The 25230-nt window shown below is 42.7% G+C and overlaps 1 protein-coding gene across 1 annotated transcript; it reads right to left on the bottom strand.

Moving 5' to 3' along the window:
* Nucleotides 1-3192: 3192 nt before the first annotated feature.
* LOC123729239 (putative lipid scramblase CLPTM1) lies at nucleotides 3193-25144 on the bottom strand. Its single transcript, XM_045703520.2, has 15 exons — nucleotides 25035-25144; nucleotides 16806-16933; nucleotides 14454-14574; nucleotides 13972-14130; nucleotides 13774-13891; nucleotides 13588-13673; nucleotides 13345-13465; nucleotides 12920-13164; nucleotides 12653-12746; nucleotides 12353-12480; nucleotides 12122-12184; nucleotides 11943-12038; nucleotides 11703-11838; nucleotides 11159-11326; nucleotides 3193-4158 (listed from the first exon to the last, which is right to left on the bottom strand). Exons 1-15 carry the CDS (start codon nucleotides 25077-25079, stop codon nucleotides 3941-3943), a joined length of 1926 nt encoding a protein of 641 aa, XP_045559476.1. The 5' UTR covers nucleotides 25080-25144; the 3' UTR covers nucleotides 3193-3940.
* Nucleotides 25145-25230: the final 86 nt, after the last annotated feature.

The raw sequence follows: 25230 nt of genomic DNA, 5'->3' as shown, positions 1-25230 counted from the left end.
CTTAGGCGTCTCACAGTACGGACATTGCAATTTATTGCCCTGGCCACATCTGCAGTCCTCATGCCTCCTTGCAGCATGCCTAAGGTACGTTCACTTAGATGAGCAGGGACACTGGGCATCTTTCTTTCTGTGTTTTTCAGTCAGTAGAAAGGCCTCTTTAGTGTCCTAAGTTTTCATAACTGTGACCTTAATTGGCTACCGTCTGTAAGCTGTTAGTGTCTTTAACAACCGTTCCACAGGTGCATGTTCATTAATTGTTTATGGTTCATTGAACAAGCATGGGAAACAGTGTTTAAACCCTTTACAATGAAGAGCTGTGAAGTTATTTAGGATTTTTACGAATTATCTTGGAAAGACAGGGTCCTGAAAAAGGGACGTTTCTTTTTTTGCTAAGTTTATATACCCATTGATTCTTGAAGAATATAATTAGTCTCATGGGTTTAGTTTAACTGTCATACACCATCAGAACCCAAAATAAGCGTGTTTTACGATGTAAACAATGTACTTGTAAACAAACTCTGTATAGCCTCAAAACATGGTTAAAACCATCATTTTAAGCTCATGGAGTCTGCATCCATAGCCCTGTCTATGAATTTGAGTGGTTACATTTCTCCAGCCCCATCCCTCAGCTTTTTACCAAAGACAGTGGCCCTGCATATTTGTTGCCTGGAGATTGCCCATTTAATGGTGCTAGGTTAATGAAAAAAATTCTTAAATAGAGTATCACAGTTTGAGCCATAATACCCATAAAACCTGGCAGGTAATCAGGGAAATGGTTCCAATTGTTTTTCCACCATTCATTTTTCTCATAGGGGATTTTAGAAAGACTTAAAATAAGGGTTGTGTGGCCTCCCGAGTGGCGCAGCGGTCTAAGGCACTGCATAGCGGTGCTTGAGGCATCACTACAGACCCGGGTTAAATCCCAGGCTGTCACAACTGTCCGTGACCGGGAGTCCCACAGGGCGGCGCACAATTAGCCCAGCGCTGTCCGGGTTAGGCCTAGAGGTCGACCAATTATGATTTTTCACCACCGATTCCGATTATTGGAGGACCAAAAAAAGCAGATTCCGATTAATAGTCCGATTTTTATATGTAATTATGACAATTACAACAATATTGAATGAACAATTAACACTTATAACACAAAATCAATTTAGTCTCAAATAAATAATGAAACTGGTTCAATTTGGTTTAAATAATGCAAAAACAAAAGTGTTAGAGAAGAAAGTAAAAGTGCAATATGTGCCATGTAAGAAAGCTAACGTTTAAGTTCCTTTCTCTGAACGAGACCATATGAAAGCTGGTGGTTCTTTTTAACATGAGTCTTCAATATTCCCAGTTAAGACGTTTTAGGTTGTCATTATTATAGGAATTATGGCGCGTCGACTATTTCTATACCATTTGAATTTCATATACCTTTGACTATTGGATGTTCTTATAGGCACTTTAGTATTGCCAGCCTAATCTCGGGAGTTAATAGGCTTGAAGTCATAAATAGCACTGTGCTTCAAGCATTGCTAAGAGCTGCTGGCAAATGCAGTAAAGTGCTGTTTGAATGAATGCTTACGAGCCTGCTGCTGCCTACCACCGCTCAGTCAGACTGCTCTATCAAATCATAGACTTAATTGTAATATAATAAACACACAGAAATACGAACCTTTGGTAATTAATATGGTCAAATCGAGAAACTATCATTTCGAAAACAAAATGTTTATTATTTCTGTGAAATACGGAACCGTTCAGTATTTTATCGAACGGGTGGCAATCCTAAATCTAAATACTGCTGTTACATTGCACAACCTTCAATGTTACGTCATAATTATGTAAAATTCAGGCAAATTATTTACGGTCTTTGTTAGGAAGAGATGGTCTTCACACAGTTTGCAACGAGCCAGGCGGCCCAAACTGCTGCATATACCCTGACTATGCTTGCACTGAACGCGAGAAGTGACAATTTCTCTAGTTAATATTGCCTGCTAACATGCATTTCTTTTAACTAAATATGCAGGTTTAAAAAATGCATACTTCTGTGTATTGATTTTAAGAAAGGCATTGATGTCTATGGTTAGGTACATTTGTGCAATGATTGTGTCATCACCTGTTTGGCGAAGTTGAAGTAGGCTGTGATTCGATAAATTAACAGGCACATTTACTATATGAAACGCAGGACAAGCTACTAGTAATATCATCAACCATGTGTAGTTAATTAGTGATTATGTTAAGATTGATTGTTTTTCATAATATAAGTTTAATGCTAGCTAGCAACTTACCTTAGCTCCTTGCAGCCAGAGGTCCTTTTGACGCTGCACTCGCGTAACAGGTGGTCAGCCTGCCACGCATTCTCCTCATGAATTACAATGTATTCGGCCATAATTGGTGTCCAAAAAGGCCGATAACCGATTGTTATGAAAACTTGAAATCGGCCCCTAATTAATCCACCATGCCTCTAATTATCGGTCAACCTCTAGTTTGGCGGGGGCTTTACTTGGCTCATTGTGCTCTAGCGACTCCTTGTGGTGGGCCGGGCGCCTGCAGGCTGACGCTGGTCGTCAGTTGAACAGCGTTTCCTCCAACACATTGGTGTGGGTGTTAAGTGCGGTTTGGCGGGTCTTATTCCGGAGGACGCATGACTCGACCTTCGCCTCTTCCCGAGTTGCAACGACGAGACAAGATTGAAATTGGGGCGAAAAGGGGCTGATGTATAGCGTAGGCTTACCCTGGCATGACGTTTTGATAACTGTTAAAGGATTTTTAAGCCTTGCCATGGATTGCGTATGTGTGCCATTCAGAAGGTAAAGGGGCAAGACAAAAAGATATGTGCCTTTGAACGGGTTATGGTAGCAGGTGCCAGCTGCATCAGTTTGTGTCAAGAACTGCAATGCTGCTGGGTTTTTCACGCTCAACAGTTTTCCGTGTGTATCAAGAATGGTCCACAACCCAAAGGACATCCAGCCAACTTGACAACTGTGGGATGCATTGGAGTAAGCATTGGCCAGCACCCCTGGTGAATGCTTTCGATACCTTGTAGTATCCATGCCCAGACGAATTGAGGCTATTCTGAGGGCGTTAATGTCTTAGGTGTTCTTAATGTTTTGTAGACTCAAGTGTATGTCAATGTAGTCCTGCTTGGAGTGTGAATGTAGTAGAACAATTGAAAAGTCCAGGCAAAAATACTTAAATCAGCTATTACTAGACATTTTGACATCAGTATTATTAACATTACAACCCAAGATTGTAGTTTCAGAACATACAAAATAAATTCAAGTGACTGAAAAACAGAAATCAAGCCATCATTAATAATATTAATATATTTCTATTAATACCTACAAGGCTGTTTTTTGTTGCTGTTCAAGTTTGGAACATCGACCATTTGTTTAAAATGTAGGGTAGACTGTCTTTCGTGGGTAGTGTTGGACAGGTTGTGCATCTTGGTTCCCTTCACGTCACACTTGGCTCTGGACCCTTCCTGTTTCCTCCAGCACTACTCACCAATTTCCAATTACCCCACCATGAGACATTGCGTTCACACATGGAATGATTTTTTTTTTAAAGAAATCACAAGAAATCCACAGTCTGCGCAAAGATATGAAAATACGGAGATGTGTGATGCAACCTTCCACCCTCAACTGGACCTCCCACATTCACAACCTGGCCTCCAAATCATTACTGTTACCCAAAATATAAAGAATACAGTACATCACATTTGTTTTACTTCACTTGAACTAAAAAAGAAAAAAAATAGGAAGTCCACATTAATTACGATTCGCTGCAGATCCCCCACACAAAGAAGAGGGAGAGTTAGACTGAAATTTGTAGCGGTGTCCATGACAGAATACAATGACTCCTTTTCTCTGGCAAATACCATTTCACTCTGCCTGGTTTCCACAGGTCCTCTTCACCCCAGGAGCGAGGGCGAGAAAGGTGGATAAGTTGGTCGTGGTTAATCGTTCTTCTTCTCATCCTTTGCTTTTTCTGTTATGGCTGCGACCTCCCCTGCGGCTGCGACCTCCCCTGCGGCTGCGACCTCCCCCTGTGCTGTGCTGTCCTTGTTAGGGTCCACTCCAGTGGGTTCCGCTCCGCTGGTACCAAATTCGTTCATCCGGTTGGGATCCACCCTGTAGATCCAGCGCTGGTACAGGTATACAAAGAATACTACGTCTGTGGGAGGGAAACAGAGTTATTACAGTTAACTAACGTTCACCAAAACCCACAGTTTGGTACATATCGCTGTTTCGGGGATCACGGTTCCGTTTCGGTACAGCGGAAAATGAAATGTTAACAATTACTGTAGTAACAATTGTGTTGGTATTCCTGATTCCATGTATGATCATGAGTCAGATAATACCTGAAGAGAGCACCATCATGAGTACCAACATGTTGCATTTAATAAATTAAAACAATTACTCAACAACACTAAAATTAAGTGCAATATGCATGTGACATCAATATGTAAACATGGCTCAGACATTGTGCACTGAGTGTACAAAACATTAAGGACACCTTCCTAATATTGAGTTGCACCCCACCTTTTGCCCTCAGAACAGCCTTAATTCGTCGGGGCATGAACTCTACAAGGTGTCGAAAGCGTTCCACAGGGATGCTGGCCCATGTTGACGCCAATGCTTCCCACAGTTGTGTCAAGTTGGCTGGATATCCTTTGGGTGGTGGACATTTCTTGATACACACAGGAAACTGTTGAGCATGACAAACCCAGCAGCGCTGCAGTTCTTGATACCGCTACCATAACCTGTTCAAAGGCACTTCAATCTTTATCTTGCCCACACCTCCTCTGAATGGCACAGCTACACAATCCATGTCTCAAGGCTTGAAAATCCTTCTTTAACCTGTCTCCTCCCCTTCATGTAAACCAGGGATGGGCCTGCAGACCATTTTGTAGACTCGTGGACCAACTCAGTCTGGGTCTCAACTTACTGTTGAGTTAGAATAATAGAATACACAAGGTGCAATTTCCAAATGTGGTTGTGCATCAGAAGTTTGTCTAGCGGCCAGCTAACTAAACTTGTAGTAAGCATGGTCGAATTACTGACCGGGGTGAGGCCCATTGATGATCAGTTTGCATATTAAAACCTCCAAACATTTGCCTCAACCCTATGGCAAAATGTGTAGAACTGCAGGAAATTAGCTGTAAAACTGCCATTTTCTCTCGGCCGCATGGCAAAATTACTAGAATAGCATGAAATGAGTTATAAAAATGGCTAAATCTTCTTTCCACCCCATGGCAAAATGTGTAGAATTGCAGGAAATTAACTTTAAAACGTAATTTCTCTCTTCGCTGTCACGAGGGAGGCAAACGCATCATACAGGCTGTATTTTGAAAGTTATCTTAAACGTGATTGCTAACATGCAAAAAAATGTGGGACTATATCAACAATAGACTAACGAAACAAATACCAATAGATGTTTTTGGGGTGAAATGTTTCTTTAAGTAGCTCTCTGTAGCAGTGATGGGTAACTCCAGTCCTCTGGGCCTGATTGGAGTCACACTTTTGCCCCAGCTAACACACCTGACTCCAATAATCAACTAATCATGATCTTCAGTTTAGAATGCAATTAGTTTAATCAGCTGTGTTTGATATAGATGGAGGAAAGTGTGACACCGGTCCTCGAGGACTGGGGTTGCCCATCCCTGATCTGTAGTAAGCGCAATACATGGTGCATATCCGCGGCTATAAACATACCGCTCGCTCTTGGAATTTCTTTGGCCCGATCAGAATCCGCTGTAAAGGGCTGCATGAATGCAGAGGGGAGACCAAGTTGTGTTGACGTTTTTTGTGTTTGAGGTGTTGGCAGCTGCATAGGTTATTCTCATCGAATAGTGGCGATACACTCCTTCTGTCCATTGCTGTTATAATCTACTAGGAAGCCAAAATGTTCCCAAATTGGAGATTTGAATTTTGTTTACAACGTGCGCATAGGCTCTACAGTGGTTGCTCAATTAAAAGTTTTGAGCGACACTTTGTGGTAGATCATAGATGGTGGCAGATTGTGGTAAATTGTGTCATTCCGTCACACAGTCACAAGGGGGAGTTAGAACGCAATTATGCTTTTGGTTTCTCTCCTGTGAAAAACCTACCGGAAGAATTCTCCGATTACAAACGGGCTTTATTTACCACAGTGTGGAAAGACTGACAGCCCCGCTATATAAAAGTGAGTTTCTCAAACATGGAGTCCTTCTTTGCTGATGTGAACAACAAACTGAATGAGTCCAGCAATGATATGGATGAAAAAAGGTTTAAGACCTGAGCAAGTAAATATTTTTATGTAATGTTTTTTTTTATTTAGGCAATTTTTTATAACAATTTTTTTTTTAAACCTTTATTTTAGGCAAGTCAGTTAAGAACAAATTCTTATTTACAATGACGGTGGTGTTGGGGCTGTGCTTTGGCAAAGTGGGTGGGGTTATATCCTGCCTGTTTGGCCCTGTCCTGGGGTATCGTTGGATGGGGCCACAGTGTCTCCTGACCCCTCCCGTCTCAGCCTCCAGTGGTTTGTAGCGGGGGGCTAGGGTCAGTCTGTTATATCTGGAGTATTTATTCTGTCTTATCCGGTGTCCTGTGTGAATTTAAGTATGCTCTCTCTAATTCTCTCTTTCTTTCTCTCTCTCGGAGGACCTGAGCCCTAGGACCATGCCTCAGGACTACCTGGCATGACGACTCCTTGTTGTCCCCAGTCCACCTGGCCGTGCTGCTGCTCCTCCAGTTTCAACTGTTCTGCCTACGGCTATGGAACCCTGACCTGTTCACTGTGATTACTATTATTTGACCATACTGGTCATCTATGAACATTTGAACATCTTGGCCATGTTCTGTTATAATCTCCACCCGGTACAGCCAGAAGAGGACTGGCCACCCCTCATAGCCTGGTTCCTCTCTAGGTTTCGGCCTTTCTAGGGAGTTTTTCCTAGCCACCATGCTACTACACCTGCATTGCTTGCTGTTTGGGTTTTAGGCTGGGTTTCTGTACAGCACTTTGATATATCAGCTGATGTAAGAAGGGCTTTATAAATACATTTGATTTGATATCAATTTCACCTACTGTAGTTGAAAAAAGCTTGCCAAGTTTTCCAATTGTTTTACTGGTTCCACTTCTGTATTTTATCACTAGGTGGAGACATTGACCATAGTACACCACACCCTGAGTACCAACCTGTATGGTCTACCACATCTCTCATTAGCACCACCAGCTATCCCTAACTGTCTTCCCCATGACACATTTTTCCTCTCCAATCAGGGACTGATTTTGAACCTGGAACACCAGGTGTGTGCAATTAATTAATTATCAGGTAGAACAGAAAACCAGCAGGCTCCGAACCTCGTAGGGTAAGAGTTGAGCACCCCTGCCCTATATAAACTTCTGTTCACTTTGATTATCCACTGGAGGCAGAAACGTCAACATTTTAAAATGTCTTAATAAAACTAATCATTTTTCATCGTCAGTGAGCGTTGCGCCTTTGCCTTTCCAATGATGTTCACACATGTTTAGGTTACACCTCGACTCACGTTGGTTAAGCAATCTCTACTTCCTGCCATAGAATTATCAACCCATAAATAATCTACACCTACATGCAAAATCCTCTCTTGACAATGATTTTACATCAGGCCTAATTGACATGGTATGCCTAAAATACCACTAGGCTAATGATCACGTTTTGCTTTTGATTATGTATATCAACCTATGTTATTTCAAGTTATCCATTTGGGGTGCATACAAAAGCGATTTAGAAAGTTGTTGATATAACGGTAATATGATCAACATTCCTCTTTCAACCGACATAATACTGTATGATTCATTGCAATGCCTATCAACATATCAGAATAGGTTAAATAAGGTTATGCATGCCAACATATAAAAGGCGAGAATTAAGAGTAGGCAAAGTGATCGTGTCAGGCGAAAATTGTAGTTATCAAATGTTCTACCATTGCAACATTTGATGTACATTCACCTGGGTTGTCTGAAGCATGCTGTAGAATTCACAGCTGGCAATGCCTCATCTGCGGACCAGGTGTAAATCGTTCGGCAGCCTAACCTATTATTGGGATACAAAAGAAGCCATCCAAACTTGATGGGCCATCAGCAGGACAATAGACTTGCTGAGTTGAGTTCTATTTTTAGGGACTTAAAATGTTTGTATAGCCTGGCATTTCATGATTTTAGGGTCATGGCCATTCGGCCTTCAAAAACTTCCCAATCTCCCAGGGCACCAACGCCGCCAATTAAAATGATTTGAAAACCAAAGGGAAAAAAACAGCTATTCTTATGAAAAACAAGTGTTTGTAAATGTACATAAATAATGAGCGTACATGTTAAAAGTGTAGGTGATAGCCTATGCTTATTGGCTACAACCTGTCCAGACCGATGCTGACACAAGGCGCCTGAGAATGTAGACAAACTTTAATGAGACTTTTAATGACATATATATATATATATATATATAGTGTGGCGTACAGCAGGTCAGCCACCACGGGGACGGAGTCTACACCACGAGGCGATGGCTCCCTCTGCTGGACGTGCCAGGTCTCGACGGGCTCTCCAGCCAGGACTAATTGGGGCTGAATGTGGTTGGTGAGTAATCAAGGGCTGATTGCTCACCAGCTGTATGAGTCCCATAAAGCTGCCAGAAGGGCACAAAGAGAGGGACCGGGGGAAGAAAGGTGACTTCCGTATAGTTGGAGACGGTGCCTGAGGTAAAAGGAGGGAGTTGAGTTTTTGTGCCCGACATGATACAGCAAGACCCCCGAGCCCAGAAGACGGTATCCCGGAGAGGGTCTCATGGGGGAGACCTATCCTTTTCTTTTGATTTATTATTTAAATAAACACCCTTGAAACCGAGCTAATCATACTCTGTGTAAAGGTCTTGACCAAACCCCCTGGTCTGCCACAATAGGCTAAATGCCAGTCATGTTTGACAAATATAATGTAGGAACATTATTATCTAATGGCTTGATTCTGTTGACATACTTGAGTCACTGTTCATTCTGATAGAGAAAAGGGGGCCGGAGTGCCTGGGGGGGGTCGCACGGAGCGGGGGTGCAGGAGGGAGGAGCCCACCTTGCCATCGGAGCGGAGGCAGTCAACATGTTAGCCGTCTTCGAATAATCATACCACTGCACTATTTGTGACGTGAATTGAGTATATAGTATGCTTATTGGTCATAGTATGGGTATAGTTAGTATGCCCGGATGTCGAGACAAAACCGCGACTCGTCAGTGAAGAGCACTTTTTGGCAGTCCTGTCTGGTCCAGCGACGGTGGGTTTGTGCCCATAGGCGACGTTGTTGCCGGTGATGTCTGGTGAGGACCTGCCTTACAACAGGCCTACAAGCCCTCAGTCCAGCCTCTCTCAGCCTATTGTGGACAGTCTGAGCACTGATGGAGGGATTGTGCGTTCCTGGTGTAACTCGGGCAGTTGTTGTTGTCATCCTGTACCTGTCCCGCAGGTGTGATGTTCGGATGTACCGATCCTGTACCGATCTTTGCAGCATGCCTAAGGCACGTTCACGCAGATGAGCAGGGACCCTGGGCATCTTTCTTTTGGTGTTTTTCAGAGTCAGTAGAAAGGCCTCTTTAGTGTCCTAAGTTCATAACTGTGACCTTAATTGCCTACCGTCTGTAAGCTGTTAGTGTCTTAACGACCGTTCCACAGGTACATGTTCATTAATTGTTTATGGTTCATTGAACAAGCATGGGAAACAGTGTTTAAACCCTTTACAATTGAAGATCTGTGAAGTTATTTGGATTTTTACAAATTATCTTTGAAAGACAGGGTCCTGAAAAGGGACGTTTCTTTTTTTGCTGAGTTTAGTACGTTGTATATTAGTATGGGTATTCAAACACAGCATTAGACTATTTATGAGGCATGTCTTGCCACGTTCTGACCATAGGAATGTTAAGGGGATTCTTTTATAAACACTTCCTCATATGCAATTGAAACCAGTATTTATTTCTCTCATGTTCTGAACTTTCTTTTGTTGTCCAGCAGCCAAAGACAATTGTTCTAATATTAAACAACCCATGCTTGTTGATGAGTCTTTGTCTTCCCTATTTCTGAAGACAGACGGATGCATCGTCTGTCTTGTGGCCTCACTCAAAGCTTCGATGCCTGTGAGAAGGACCCCAATCACGTGATGGGCATTGGCTAATAAGAATTAAGATATCTGGCGATTGGTAGCAGGGAATTCATTAACTTAAATTCAGACCATTTGGAACACAACAAATACAATAGTAGTACAGCCCAGATTACAAACAGTCCCATTCCACCGTGATTGCAATTGCTTTAGCCAACATGTTGCAGTTCATTTATTGTTTAATTATTCAAGGCTCCTTTTTAAACTTATTTTTATAAATAAAATGCTTGAACGAAATTATCAGACCAAAAGATAACAGTTCACCTGACAAGACTAAAGTTCGAAATGTCTAACTCAATATCACAGACCTGATTTTCCCTAATAAAAATGCATCAACCCCCTACAAAATGTAAATGTATTATAATCCACATCATAATCAAAGCCACCTTATAATAGGGCATGATGTACAGTATATACTGTATATCCAATGGAAAGTAGTATACAGTATCTCTGTTTTCATTAATAAAAGAATGACATAAAGACTAGACGGCGTAGATATGCTCAGACTCCCTCTGGTGGTTCAAATGAGCATTAACGGCCAAAACTGCGACTCACTGACACGTTTCCCAGCATACCGTTTACTATAATGCAACTTTTTAAATGATGAACCACTGTAGTCGTTATAACGGAACAGCCTGAAATTAGTTCGTTTTTTTTCAGCGCCGGTGTACTCAAGAGGCATACAACGCCGCGTATGCATAGCCTACAGCCGATGACGTGGATGTCGATGAAGGCAGCCCCCCCTGCTCCTCTCTGATTCAGAGGGGTTGGGTTAACTGAGGTAGACACATTTCAGTTGAATGCATTCAGTTGTACAACTGACTAGGTATTCCCCTTTCCCTACAGGCCTAGTGTTTTATTTTGTATTTTATTTTTTTATCCATTCTTTTGGGCCCACAGTGCGGCCCGTGTACCGTTAAAATACCTAAGGGAACTAGGGTTTTTTAATATCAACGGGATAGTCATTGCAGTGAGTGAGTGCGTGGTGAGTGATAACAGTGAGTGATAACGTACCGTCTCTGAGACATCCTATCCTGTACATCATGGGCATCTTGATGACAAAGGCGAACAGGTCGTCGATGAAGGTGTTCAGTGCCTTGTAGGTGAGCATCCTCCATGGGAGGTGGGCCACAGACTTCATCTTATAGTTGATGAACAGCTGTGGCGTCATCGTGATGAAACCTGAGCCAACCACAAAGCAGACACGACGACGCATCAGATCATAGAAACAATAATGAGCAGCGTCACTTAGTCCGTCTCCGACAGTGTCATTTAGGGTCGAATATCGCTTAGAATGTCAATGAATTTAAAAAAGTCATTTTAGGAGAGAATGACAAGGACAGACTGTCAAAAAGGATTAGACTATGTAAATGAGGATTAAGACAGCATAGACTGCCACTTGTCCTGGACTGCCCAACAGATATTTAGCGATGTGATCATCACAGCATAGAAAACGAGGGAGGAAAGGATGATTTTCCAAGACCAGAAAACTAGGAATTCCTGATATAAATCTGACAAAATATATCACACTTCTGAACAATGACCACCAGTGACTCACCAAAGGTTAACAAGAAGCCATAGAGCATGCCCAGTACGAACGAGTACCAGCCTTTGTGCTCTTGGTACAACACACTGTAGACGGCATAGCACCCGAACAGAGGGTACAGCAGCCATGACAGGTACTTGAAGGCCATCTGCACAGAGGGAAGAGGACAGGACAAAAAACATCAGTACGAGATTTTCCATGCGAGCGGTAAATAAAGATAGTATGTGGTGCCGCGTTGACACGTTTCCTTACGTCGTCGAAGACTTTGGTGGAGGACTGCACGTACGTTGACTTGTCTTTTATTGATAAGCGTGGGAGGATCCCGAACAATTTGTTCTCTCTGTCCAACTGGGGAGAGACCCATCTGGATTAGTTAACGGGGATTCATTTTTGCAACCAAAACACATTGAAATACCCGTCTTCCATCTCACCTTGACGTCCATGACCTTGGTGATCTTCCAGAAGTCGATGAGCAGGCCGATGAACACGCTGACCTGGATGTTATGGAACGCAAGATAGGGATTAGTAAAGGGACCACTCTGCTATAGTACAATGATCATGAATGACATGCATACAGAACCTGCCGTGATGAGTGACATTACAAAGGGTCCGGTGACAAGTCTTTATTTAATCCTTTTTGAAATAAATGAAATCCCACTGACCTGCACCACGAAGTTGGTCTCATTGTCCAGGATGTAGAGCAGCACCACCAGGGACTGGAACACCCCAAAGATGATGGAGCGCACAGAGAGACCCTCCATAGACTGCCTGCTGTTCCAGAACTGGATGTCTGACACACACACACACACACACACACACACACACACACACACACACACACACACACCGAGAGAGCGACGAGTATAGAAACAACATTCTTCCACACCGTAGAATACATACAATCCAAAAGTGGTCTGCTAATAGGCAGTTAAGCTGTGGAAACAGAAGCACAGTGAGCTCACCATTCTTAAATGCCAGGAACTCGAAGATGCTGTGTACAATGGAGACTACGATGGTCACGCCTAGGAGGTATGGATTGGTTTCCAGCAGGGCCACCTACAGAGACAACACAGTTCCTTAGCAATTGTTACCAGGGAAACAACATGGAGTCTAGACTCCGGGACCAGTCTGATTCTAAGATATGCTACATTGGAGGAGCAAAAGCAAAACCGAGATCTATATCTCCTCTATTTACACCCTACCCCAGCCTATGACCTCTAACCCCTGACCTTGACAGAGTCCTGGTCCTCGTCAGACTGCTCGTAGGTGTCCTCTGGCAGGAAGTTCCATGGTGAGCGGGCGTTCTGGGCAGCGTAGAGCTGCCAGCGCCACAGGGACAGCGGGCAGTAGGACAGGCGCAGAGGCAGCGACTGCAGGGTCTCATTGATGGGGTAGTAGTCTTTCTGTAAGTTCCAGTAGTCGTTGAAGTAGACGATAGGATAGTAGTCGCCGCTCACCGCGTCAAACTTCACATCTGTAGGGTTGGGGAGGGTAAAAATAATGGGTTGAGAAAATGAGACAGAATAGAGCAGTAACTAAAAAGGTATTTCACCTTTAGTTAGATTTTTGTAAAGAAGCAGTAGATCTCAACCCTCCTAGTACATGCTCTGGTATAACCCGCTGAGAAGTGTGAGAGTAGGTGGGTAGAGCTTACGTTGGTCCAGTGGAGGGGGGACCGAGCCCTTGACCCAGGCTGTATGGTCGTCCACCATGTTGATGGTGAGGTTGGGATGCCAGTGGGAGATGATCTCCACTGGGCCGTGACTCTCCGCTCGCTGGGGGGGGGGGGGGGGAGGGGGATGGGAGAAGAGGAATGGCAGTCAATCAATACTGCGTGGACTGGGTCTACTGACTGAAAAAGGAATGGGGTCTATGAATCATGGTAAACACAGCTGACCTTGATCATCTCCGGGTCGGTCTCGGTCTCCCCCGTCAGCAGGTTCTTAGTCTTGACGAACTTCCTGCGTTTGAACTTGTTCAGCACTGAAAGAGTCAAAGAAGAAAACATGAGTCAAACCACTTACATACTAGTTTGAAAAGGTCATGCATGCACCAGAGTAGGGGGTGTGTGTCAGTTACTTACTTCGCGTGGCATGGACTGTCGCTAGCCGACGATACTGGCCCTTGCGTTTGGGGTCTGGGTGGAATCCGGTCTTCGTGAAATACACGTGGATGTAGAGAGAACCATTCATTTGAACCTTCTGTAGCACATAGAATCATAGAGAGATTAGAAAATGGATATCCTACTCTTACATCCCCCTCCCCAGTCTCCCCCCCTCACCTCTTGGATGTCCAGATCCAGTGAGTGCTCATAGCAGCCGTCCCCCTCTTCTCCAGTGTTCCAGTCTCCGTAGACCAGGTCTCTATGGAACCAGAACAGGGACTGTGTGTCGTTGAAGTCAGAGAACACCTCGTCCTGGGAGATGTACACATACAGGTCCTGAGGACAGAAGGAAAAACAGGTTATCATTTATTTCCATTTTCCTTCATGTTCTCCTATTGATTTTCCCATATGGTACTACTTTGGGTGGTTGTTTGCTGTGGCACAGCTCCTTTGTCCGGCAGTGTGCACTAAATTACTGAGCGCAAGTCAACAAGCGAGCCAGGACCAAGCTTGTCAACGGACACCAGCTGTTCACGCAGTTCACCCAGAGAACCTACACTGAGCAGCAGGCACAGACCAAAGGTCAACCAGGAAGTCAATACAGTCACATGACCTGGGGTTAATTGCTTATGGAGAACGGTGCGAAAAGGCTGGCGTACCATGAGGCTTTCCTTGGGGAAAAGGTTTCTGCTGGGTAAATGCGGTGCCCCTGCTGGGGTACTGGGGTCTGGAGTAGAGGACCTGCGGAACCAGCTGCTGATGGCCCAGATGACAAAGATCCTGCAGAGGATGAGGACAAGGGAAGAGAAAGTCAGCATTGTCTAATAGAAACCAATTCAACATTTAGAAAAATCCCTTTACACTACACATTTTACTAAGTGGGATGCTTGGGACCATAGAAACATAATTATACTTCTATGATTGAGACCACCCAACTGACATCACCCCATTGAAGTTTAAATTTAAACCAGTTAAGGAAAGGGTTAATGTTAGGTAAAAGTTAGAGTAGTACCAACGATCCCACTTAGCATCTACCGTAAAGTAAGTATGTGTGTCAAACAAAAAGGTTGCGATAAAGACAAGCGGTTGTTATATATATATATAAATATATATATATATATAGCATCAGACGTTGGAAAGGATTGAACCCTGTTGCCTAATCTGATGGTCTTGTATCCCATCGAGCTACCACTGTCAGGCTCACAACAACGGGGACTTCTTCCAAGTTTGACATCTTGTTTTGAGCTTCAAGTATCAGTTGACTGAAATACTCTAGGGGAATGTGTTGCAACAATACGAAACTCTCACACTGTACTGCTTCTATGATAGGACCCAACTCTCCTGATACTCATTAATGCGCCTTAATGTCGTTCTAATCCCTCGCTGGCCCAAGCACTCTGTTTCTGTCTCCACTCATGAGAATACCAGCAGAGTGTAGAGTGATTCCAATAAGTTGAGAACATTTATTATCATCTAGTAAACACTGAAAGTTAAACAAAATCACACCTTTAAGACAAGACACCTCCGAGATTCATTTAATTAAATGCTGCTGGTGTGCATGACTTGAATGAAGGTCTTTAGTCATTGTATCAACAACCAAGGTTGCCTCCCTATCACTTTAAACCCTGTGTCTTGAAGTGTGAACTGGTTTCCCTCTAATGAGTGCAATTTGTTTCTGGCAACAATCCCCTGATATGACACCACAATACAAAGCCTGCATTTGAATCTATTAGGCACTGTAAATTAATTGACTGCGGGTCAGTAGAGCTGTAATGGGACTGAGCTCCACCCTGATTCTAACAGACCTAAACTAGCAGACCACTCTAGGTGAATGTGGGAGAAGGCCATTATCCCAGTCAAATTAGGGCATACTACTTAACCTCACTTGGGTAGGGGGCAGCATTCGGAATTTTGGATGAAAAGCGTGCCTAAAGTAAACTGCCTGCTACTCAGGCCCAGAAGCTAGGATATGCATATAATTGGTAGATTTGGATAGAAAACACTAAAGTTTCCAAAACTGTTAAAATAATGTCTGTGAGTATAACAGAACTGATATGGCAGGCGAAAACCTGAGGAAAATCCATCCAGGGAGTGCTATTATTTTGAAACGGCTGTTTTTCCATTGAAAGCCTATCCACCATACAAAGACTTATGACGCTGTTCACGATCCCTATGGCTTTCACAACATGTGGCCAGTCTTTAGGCATTGTTTCAGGCTTTTACTCTGAAAAATGAGGGACAAACACCACTTTCAATGAGAGGACAGTGGAAATTTCCAGACATGAGTCCTGCGCGTGGAGCGTGCCTTTCTTGTTTTTCCTTTTCTATTGACGAAGCTATTGTCCGGTTGAAATATGATCGATTATTTATGACAAAAACAACCTGAGGATTGATTATAAACATCGTTTGACATGTTTCTACAAACTTTTATGGTACTTTTTAGATTTTTCGTCTGTCTGCTGTGACCGCGCTTTGTTCCAATGGAATTACTGAACAAAACGTACCAACAAAACGGAGGTTTTTGAATATAAAGAGGGACTTTATCGAACAAAATGAACATTTGCGTAACATGGAGTCTTGGGAGTGTAACCATATGAAGATCATCAAAAGGTAAGTAATACATTTTATCGCTATTTCTGACTTTTGTTACTCCTCTACTTTGCTGGTTACTGTTTGTAATGATTTGTCTGCTGGGCGCTGTTCTCAGATAATCGCATGGTTTGCTTTCGCCATAAAGTATTTTTGAAATCTGACACCGTGGTTGGATTAACAAGAAGTTAATCTTTAAACCGATGTATAACACTTGTATGTTTCATGAATTTCTATGATGGGTATTTCTGTTTTTGAATTTGGCACTCTGCAATTTCACTGGATGTTGGCCAGGTGGGACGGTAGCGTCCCACACCCCCTAGAGAGGTTAAAAACACATCCCACATTCATGTAAACAGGGGCTGTCTATTGTTTTCATATCAGTGTGTACATGTGTATCAGTGTATACATCTCTGACCCACCTGAAGAGGACTCCTTTTATGACCGACCATGCATTGGGTGGTGGAGCCGGCTGTTGCTGTGCAGGGTCCCCAGCAGCAGTCTGTACAGCCTGGCCATCCACGGCTGCAACAGCTCCATTGCTGCTCACCTACACACACAATAGATCAATCAGGGAATCCTAAAATAGGTTGCCTTCCACTAGCTAATTATAGACTAAAAAGATACAGGTTTTTCCATCAAACTGGCTTGTTACGGATGAAAAGCTGTGCCTGATGACATAGCATAGTGCAAATAAATAGCACATTTTCCGCATAAGTTTCCATGTACTGAATAAAAAAACTGAAGTTCAATGGGATTCCATTGCATTTCCATTGGTTGTCACAAAAACTGTTGCTATCAATAGCAAACTTGCCCAATCTTATCTTGGTGGATGCCCTCTAGACAACAGTTCACTGATAAAGGAGAGTGTAGGTTGCAAAAATGTAAAAAATAAAAAATAAAAAACCGCATCATCCATTTCACTAGCTAGGTGACAGATTTTCATGCGAATATTCTAAACTCTGCCTAAACAAAATGTGCATTTTCCCACAGCGACATTTCCATTAAACTGACTAGTTTTGGACAAAAATCTGTGCGTGATGACATAGTGCACATGACTTTTGCTGTTCAATTCCCATGTACTGTCTAAAATAATACAAGTTAAATGAGTTTCCATCACGTCTTCAACTCTAAATGTTGTGTTATATAGTGAATGTGCCCAATCTGGTATTGGCATGTGTGCAATAGCCAACCGCTCACAGATACAGTGCGTGTATAGCCTACATAAATGAGATTATTATGGACAAAAGAGCGAGATTTCAAAAATATCAAAACGGCAGCCAAGCATCAACCATCATGTCACCAGAATAAGACCCTCGATATTTATTGAAAAGGAGCATCAAGCTTATCACCTTGCACTTTCACCACCCTGTGAAGTTCATCAATTGATTTAATCTGTAGCTGAATAAAACGCATGGTTTTCCGAGTCGTAGTGGGACGACCACATATCATCGCGTGGCTCCAAGTTTACTTTGATATCCACCTCCATTTATTGCATAAAACATTTTACCGACACAAAAAGATCCCACAATGTTGAACGAACAAATTGCCTGTTGTAGGGATGCAAAATGTCGGTCAATTTTGCTGCCGACTAACTGACCCTCATTAACCGGTCAACCAACGGTTACATTTTTTCCAAACAGTAAAATGACGTGACCGACATAAAATAATAAGAGATCTTCATAGAATGACAAGACGCTTAGTCTCAGCCCTAACAAAGGAAGTCGTCCCAAGGTGGGAAGCCAGGCGACAAGCAAAGCCGCGCATTGGGCTTACTTTTGACAGATTTTGGCGAAAGTGAAACCTATTGCGTAGCCTCTTCCTCTCAGATACCATGCATGCATACAAGGACTGGACATTTTTCATCAACAATAGCATGCCTGTCGTCTTAGTCAAAAGGCTATAGCCTATTACTGAACATGCAACTCCTGTAACGAAGCCAGCTAATAAAACGTCATTTTAAAAACATTTGCCAAAAAACAAAGTTGCGGGAATTGGGAAAACACTGTTCTAAACAGCACACCTAAAGCCAGTAGTTCCATGTGACATAGATGACATTTAAGTGTGTTAACCCTCACAAGGTAGCCGGCCCAGACATCCCTAGCCGTGTCCTCAGAGCATGCGCAGACCAGCTGGCTGGAGTGTTTACAGACATATTCAATCTCTCCCTATCGCAGTCTGCTGTCCCCACATACTTCAAAATGTCCACCATTGCCTTCTTGGGTACAGGAACAAAGGTAACTGAACTAAATGACAATCGGCCCGTAGCACTCACTTTTGTCATCATGAAGTGCTTTGAGAGACTAGTGAAGGATCATATCACCTCTAGCTTACCTGACACCCTATTTGCTTACCACCCTAATAGATCTACAGATGATCCAATCGCCATCGCACTGCCCTATCCCATCTGGACAAGAGGAATACCTACGTAAGAATATTGTTCATTGACTATAGCTCAGCTTTCAACACCATAGTACCCTCCCAAGCTCATCACTAAGCTTGGGGCCCTGGGTCTGAACCCCACACAGTGCAACTGGGTCCTGAACTTCCTGACGGGCCGTCCCCAGGTGATGTAGGAAGGAAACATCACTTCCACTTCGCTGATCCTCAACACAGGGGCCCCACAAGGGTGTGTTCAGCCCCCTCCTGTACTCCCTGTTCACTTATGACTGCGTGGCCACGCACGCCTCCAACTCAATCATCAAGTTTGCTGACGACACAACAGTGGTAGGCCTGATTACCAACAATGACGAGACAGCCTTCCATGGAGGAGGTGAGGGCCCTGGGAGGGTGGTGCCAGTAAAATAACATCTCATCCAACTTCAACAAAACAAAGGAGCTGATCATGGACTTAAGGAAACAGCAGAGGAAGGACACCCCCTATCCACATCGACGGGACCACAGTGGAGAAGGTGGAAAGCTTCAAGTTCCTCGGCACACACATCACTGACAAACTGAAATGGTCCACCCAGACAGAGAGTGTTGTGAAGGTGCAACAGCGCCAAAATTTGGCTTAACAACTAAAACCCTCAAACTTTTACAGATGCACAATTGAGAGCATCCTGTCGTGGTGTATCACCACCTGGTATGGCAACTGCACCGCCCTCAACCCTCAACCGCAGGGCTCTCCAGAAGGTGGTGCCGTCTGCCCAATGCATCACCGGGGCAAAACTACCTGCCCCCCAGGACACCTACAGAACCCGATGTCAAAGGAAGGCCAAAAATATCATCAAGGACAACAACCACCCGAGCCACTGCCTGTTCACCCCAGAAGGCGAGGTCAGTACAGGTGCATCAAAGCTGGGAACCAGAGACTGAAAAACAACTTCTATCTTCAGGCCATCAGGCTTAAATAGCCATCACTAGCCGGCTACCATCTGGTTACTCAACCCTGCACCTTAGAGGCTGCTGCCCTATATACATAGACTTGAAATCACTGGCCACTTAAATAACTGGAACAAGTCACTTTAATAAACGTTTACAAATGTTGCATTACTCATCTCATATGTATATACTGTATTCTATTCTACTTCATTTTAGTCTATGCCGCTCCGACATTGCTTGTCCAAATATTACTATATTCTTAACTCCATTCCTTTAAATGTGTGTGTATTGTTGTGAAATTGTTAAATATTACTGCACTGTTGGAGCTAGAAACACAAGCATTTCACTACACCCGCAATACCATCTGCTAAACATGTGCATGTGACCAATAAAATTAGATTTGATGAAAATCTCCATTAGAAACTTAGAGGGGGAATCTAATAGCAACAACTAGGATGAGTTTCTAACAGGACTAGGATTGTGACTTTGGCTTCTGGACAACAAAAGAAAGTTGATATGAAAACCAATAGAACAGGAGAGACATTTTCATTAATGGCATGAGGAAGTCTATACAAAATAATTGCCCCCACGTTTCTATGAATGGATTTTCGCAAGGCTACTTTGAAGTAAGGTAAGAAATGACTCAATAAAGTAAAACATTGAGGTTTCAAACAAATATACGACCGGACGCTCATTTAGAGTTGTTATTTGTTGAGCAATTACTGTGCTTACAAAAGCACATTTCACTTCAGTACAGGCTTTTTGAGGAGCTATTCTCCTGCACTGTGTGTGACAGGTGATAGGATATTCCGCTTCGCAAACTAGCCCCCATATGCTGTGCATGTGTGATAAAAAAAATATATGTATTTTCGATTTTTGTCATGCACACGCACCAATTTAATTCCACTCAATTATGCAAATGGACCTATAGACCGATAAGCATTACCGGACAAATGTATTTTAGGTGGCTAACCAATTAATGGTTAACATCCGTTGTCTGTCGGCATTTATAAAATTGTAACAGAACTTCCCGTTTCCATTAGAGCTGTCATGATTTTACTCACATAAAAACTGTAGATGGAAATGTGGTTAGACAAAAATGTTTTACCTGTATCTGGCGTATTTTGTTCTGTCGACAGTAGAACGAGAGCAAGACAAATGAGAAGACCCAACACCGGTGACTGGAAGTGTCACTTTGGGGTTATCCAGTCTGGGACTCATTTCAAGAATCTCCAATGAATTAGGTGAGTCACTTACCTAATCTTGGTTCACCGAAAGTCATCAGTTCTTTCGAAATGTTTAAATGTGTAATTTCCATATACAGACACACCCTATGTGTTTTAATAAAATCAACTATATGCATTGAGGTTACGGTTTGATGAAATAAGACTAATGACTCAAGAGAGCGCCAGAGATCTAGATAACCAGAAGAAGAAAAACCTGACCCAAATATTCTCCTCCTGCTGGCTTTTGCAGATTTTGACTTTACTCTCCTGAAGTTGCCAGTAACAGGCTACACAAAGACTCAGCAACCTTATGTGGAATGCCAATTTATTTGACCATTTCTACCGATCTGTGTGCCAGTTATGGTTTTCATAGGCACATTTGTGAAACAGTTACATTTTATTTATAATAACGTCTTCTCAAAATCATTGTCATTTGGTTAATCAAAATTCTATCCACTTGTTTTTCACAAGTGTAGGATAGGTTGTGCACTCTGCAAACAATGTGTCCACTCCGACAATGATGACTGGAATATTATTGAATACATTAACAGATATTTATGTAACTAAATAAACAAACATTGTAGATTTGAAATTATAGGAATTAACAGTAAATGTACTACTGGTGATATATGTAATGAGGAATAGATATTCACTAACAAACGCAAACAATTCACTGAAGTTATGAAACAATGAATGTGCACAAACTGGCGGGAGAGCGCCCATTCTGGAAAGAAGTATTGTGCATCTGGACACAAGGTCAATCCAACATTTTCATTGGCCATGCAGCATTTATTGTGAAACGGCCTCTGCACAGGTCAGGGCATTCATACATCTTGCGCTTCGTGGAGCAGTGGACAGCTGTTGACAAGGAAGTGAGTGAGTTTTCTACAGGATGTACCGTTCCCACCTACCGTCAACCAATCATGTCAACGCTGAGTGATACAGAACCCTCCTCATTGTTACAAAATTTGGGAGGCTCATGGCAATGCGGTACGGAGATCGATTTGGCCTCTGGAGGCTCCACAATTGCGTCACACCCTCCATATGGAACATCCGACCACATTTTCAGATCAAGCAAAAATTGCCTTTTAGTCTAGGCCTCCGCAATGGATTAGTTCACTGAGATGGGAGCAAATATATACACTACCGGTCAAAAGTTTAAGAACACCTACTCATTCAAGGGTTTTTATTTTTACTATTTTCTACATTGTAGAATAATAGTGACTCAATCAAATGTATTTATAAAGCCCTTCTTACATCAGCTGATGTCACAAAGTGCTGTACAGAAACCCAGCCTAAAACCTCAAACAGCAAGCAATGCAGGTGTAGAAGCACGGTAGCTAGGAAAAACTCCCTAGAAAGGCCAGAACCTAGGAAGAAACCTAGAGAGGAACCAGGCTATGAGGGGTGGCCAGTCCTCTTCTGGCTGTGCCGGGTGGAGATAATAACAGAACATGGCCAAGATGTTCAAATGTTCATAAATGACCAGCAGGGTCAAATAATAATAATCACAGTGGTTGTCGAGGGTGCAACAGGTCAGGAGTAAATGTCAGTTGGCTTTTTATAGCATCTCTATCTCTACTGAAGACAACAAAATTATGAAAAAACACATATGGAATCATGTAGTAACCTATGAAGTGTAAAACAAATCAAAATATATTTTAGATCTGAAATTCTTCAAATAGCCACCATTTTCACACTCTTGGCACTCTCTCAACCACCTGGAAAGGTTTTCCAACAGTCTTGGAGTTCCCACATATGCTGAGAACTTGTTGGCTGGTTTTCCTTCACTCTGCGGTCTGACTCAACCCTAACCACCTCAATTTGGAGGAGGCCAGGTCATCTGAAGCAGCAAATCATTACAACTCACATTTTCAACTGGGGTTACATTTAACGTACTCATTAAATTCTGCCAATTGGACGCAGACTACAAGCGTTCAAAACCACCAACAAGACAGCCCTTATATGTCAATCTTTCATGGGGGAATCAGAAGAGAGCTGCTGCCATGGCTCCTATAGCATTCCTCATTGGTGAGATGAGTGACAGTATCTGAGATAGGACCAAACTGGTTCCTATGAGAGAGGGAGACACTCCCAGTTATAATCCATTGCATTAGGGCTGTCCCCGACAAAAATAAAATCTTGGTTGACCGAAAGTGGTCTGTTCTTTCGACCAATCGATTGGTCTACATTTATAGACACACCCCATGTGTTTTAATAAAATCAACTATAGCTTTGCCTGTTGCTTTAAGCAAACTGTTTGATGAAATAAGACACAAATGACTCAGGGAGCCAGAGACCAAGATTACCAGAAAAAACAAAAACATTAATTGGGAAGAGGATGTCGGGTCAGGTTAACATCCCTAGTCTGTTAGCATTCAAAAAATGGAACGCTGTCGCGATTTTACTCACATATAAAATGTGGATGGAAATGTGGTTAGACAAATTTGCCCATGTCTGGCGTATTTTGTTCTGTCGACAGTAGAACATTTTAACCAAAAATGTGCAGTTTCCATGATCACTATAAGAAAAGATTATTGATTTACCAGCAAAACACGGTTTTCTACCTAAGCATAACCATGTCAGGTGTAAATTAGTACACATTTTTCCTCTGCCTAAACCAAAATTGTCACACAGGTAAATGTTCCTCAAATTTGCAAAAGGAACTCATGGAGCTTGGACATTAAGTGGCTAGCTAGTTAATAACTAACCAGCAGATCCGACCCACTTGCTTACAGTTGAACTAGGGTCAGACAGGCTTCCTGTGTAGTTTAGCTGGCGTCTCAGGGATAAAATAGCCAGGGATAGCCACAGCATCCATTATGGAAAGGCAATTCCGTTGAACAAGAGCTGATTGTCTGAATCTGCAATTCCAAAATGGCTAATGTGGCTTCTGCTACCTACCATGAGGATGAAATGGGCAGTTAAAAAAAAAACGAAATCTGGGACACTCAAAAGAATATGATGGTGGTTGGTCGGGGTGGATGGATGGGCACATAATAAGAATGTCTAGCAACTTCTCATCGTGGACAACTTCAGCATTTTAGCGAATTGCAACTTAAACAACTTTGCAAGTACTTAGTATGTTACCTTAACCCTTCTAGATAACGCCGACGTTAGCCGCCTAGCTAGAATTCATAACAAATTCTTAACATATCATGCGAAATGGGTGATAGACATCCCCAAATTAATACATACCATACATGGTAACATATCATACTAAATGGAGTGTCTCGGATTTACATACAGAATAATACGAAACGCTTTGAGACCAGTTTAGGAAAAAGGATTTGTCATTCAATCTTCTCGGTGTATAATGCGATAATTCAACACATTTCTCATCCCTGGATTGAGGTACAGTAGGTTTCCAACCCATATTTTGCGCCAACTCCGCTGTGTCTTAATCTACACAGGAAGCCTGTCTGACCCAAATGCAGTTGTAAACAAGCAGGTCGGATCTGCTTGTTAGCTAATAACAAGATGTAACATCCATAACTAGCTAACTACCCCAAATCTAGAAAGCACATCGAGTTGTGATCGGGCTGTAATTCGTTTCGCACCCAGTCAATAATGATAGGCAGCAGACTAGTCTAGTCAGGCAAGGAATAGCGTTAGTCCATTGAAGAAAGCCGTGAGATTAAGGTTGTTTGACAAATTAATCTGCTAACGTGAGATAGCTACATACGCCGACCAAATAGCATTGTCAGTCTAGCTAGCCACTTGTAGCTAACTAGTTAGCCAGCTAATAATAACTCGCTAACGTTAACTAGTTTAAAGCCGGCTAACCCAATAATATACCGTCATGACGTGTATCTGTTTCCCCAAGTACAGACCTCATTATTTTGTTTAGAAATATGTTTGTCAACTGTTCTGTTGGTGTATCAGAAAATAACAGCTACCTTGCAAGATGCTGTAATAAACGCATCGTGAAAGGCAGGGGGTCGTTTTTAAACCGACCGGCATTGACAACGTCAGAGGCTCGTGTGAAGTGATCACACTTCAACAGTATCTACAGTGCCACTCACTCCTCTCGAGTTAACCACGTGTCACTATTAGTACAGTCACAAATTGAAGACAGTCATACAATTTCATTCATTTTACCTCGCCGTTGGTTTGCGGAGAAGCTTCGGTCTCCTGCGACGCCATCTTCGCCGTCTCTGTCGCACACTGGCAATGAAATCGCAGTCCTCGCGTGAGCTCAGATTGGTACGTCAACGTGACGTTTTTTGTAAAGCAGCAAGTCATCCCATGTTGGTCTATTTTCAGCAATCCCTATTTTAAACAATAGAGACCACGT

The sequence above is a fragment of the Salmo salar genome, chromosome 20 (assembly GCF_965601325.2).
Source record: "Salmo salar chromosome 20, fSalSal1, whole genome shotgun sequence".
NCBI classification, from domain to species: domain Eukaryota; kingdom Metazoa; phylum Chordata; class Actinopteri; order Salmoniformes; family Salmonidae; genus Salmo; species Salmo salar.
This window is presented reverse-complemented; position numbering and strand designations above follow the sequence as displayed.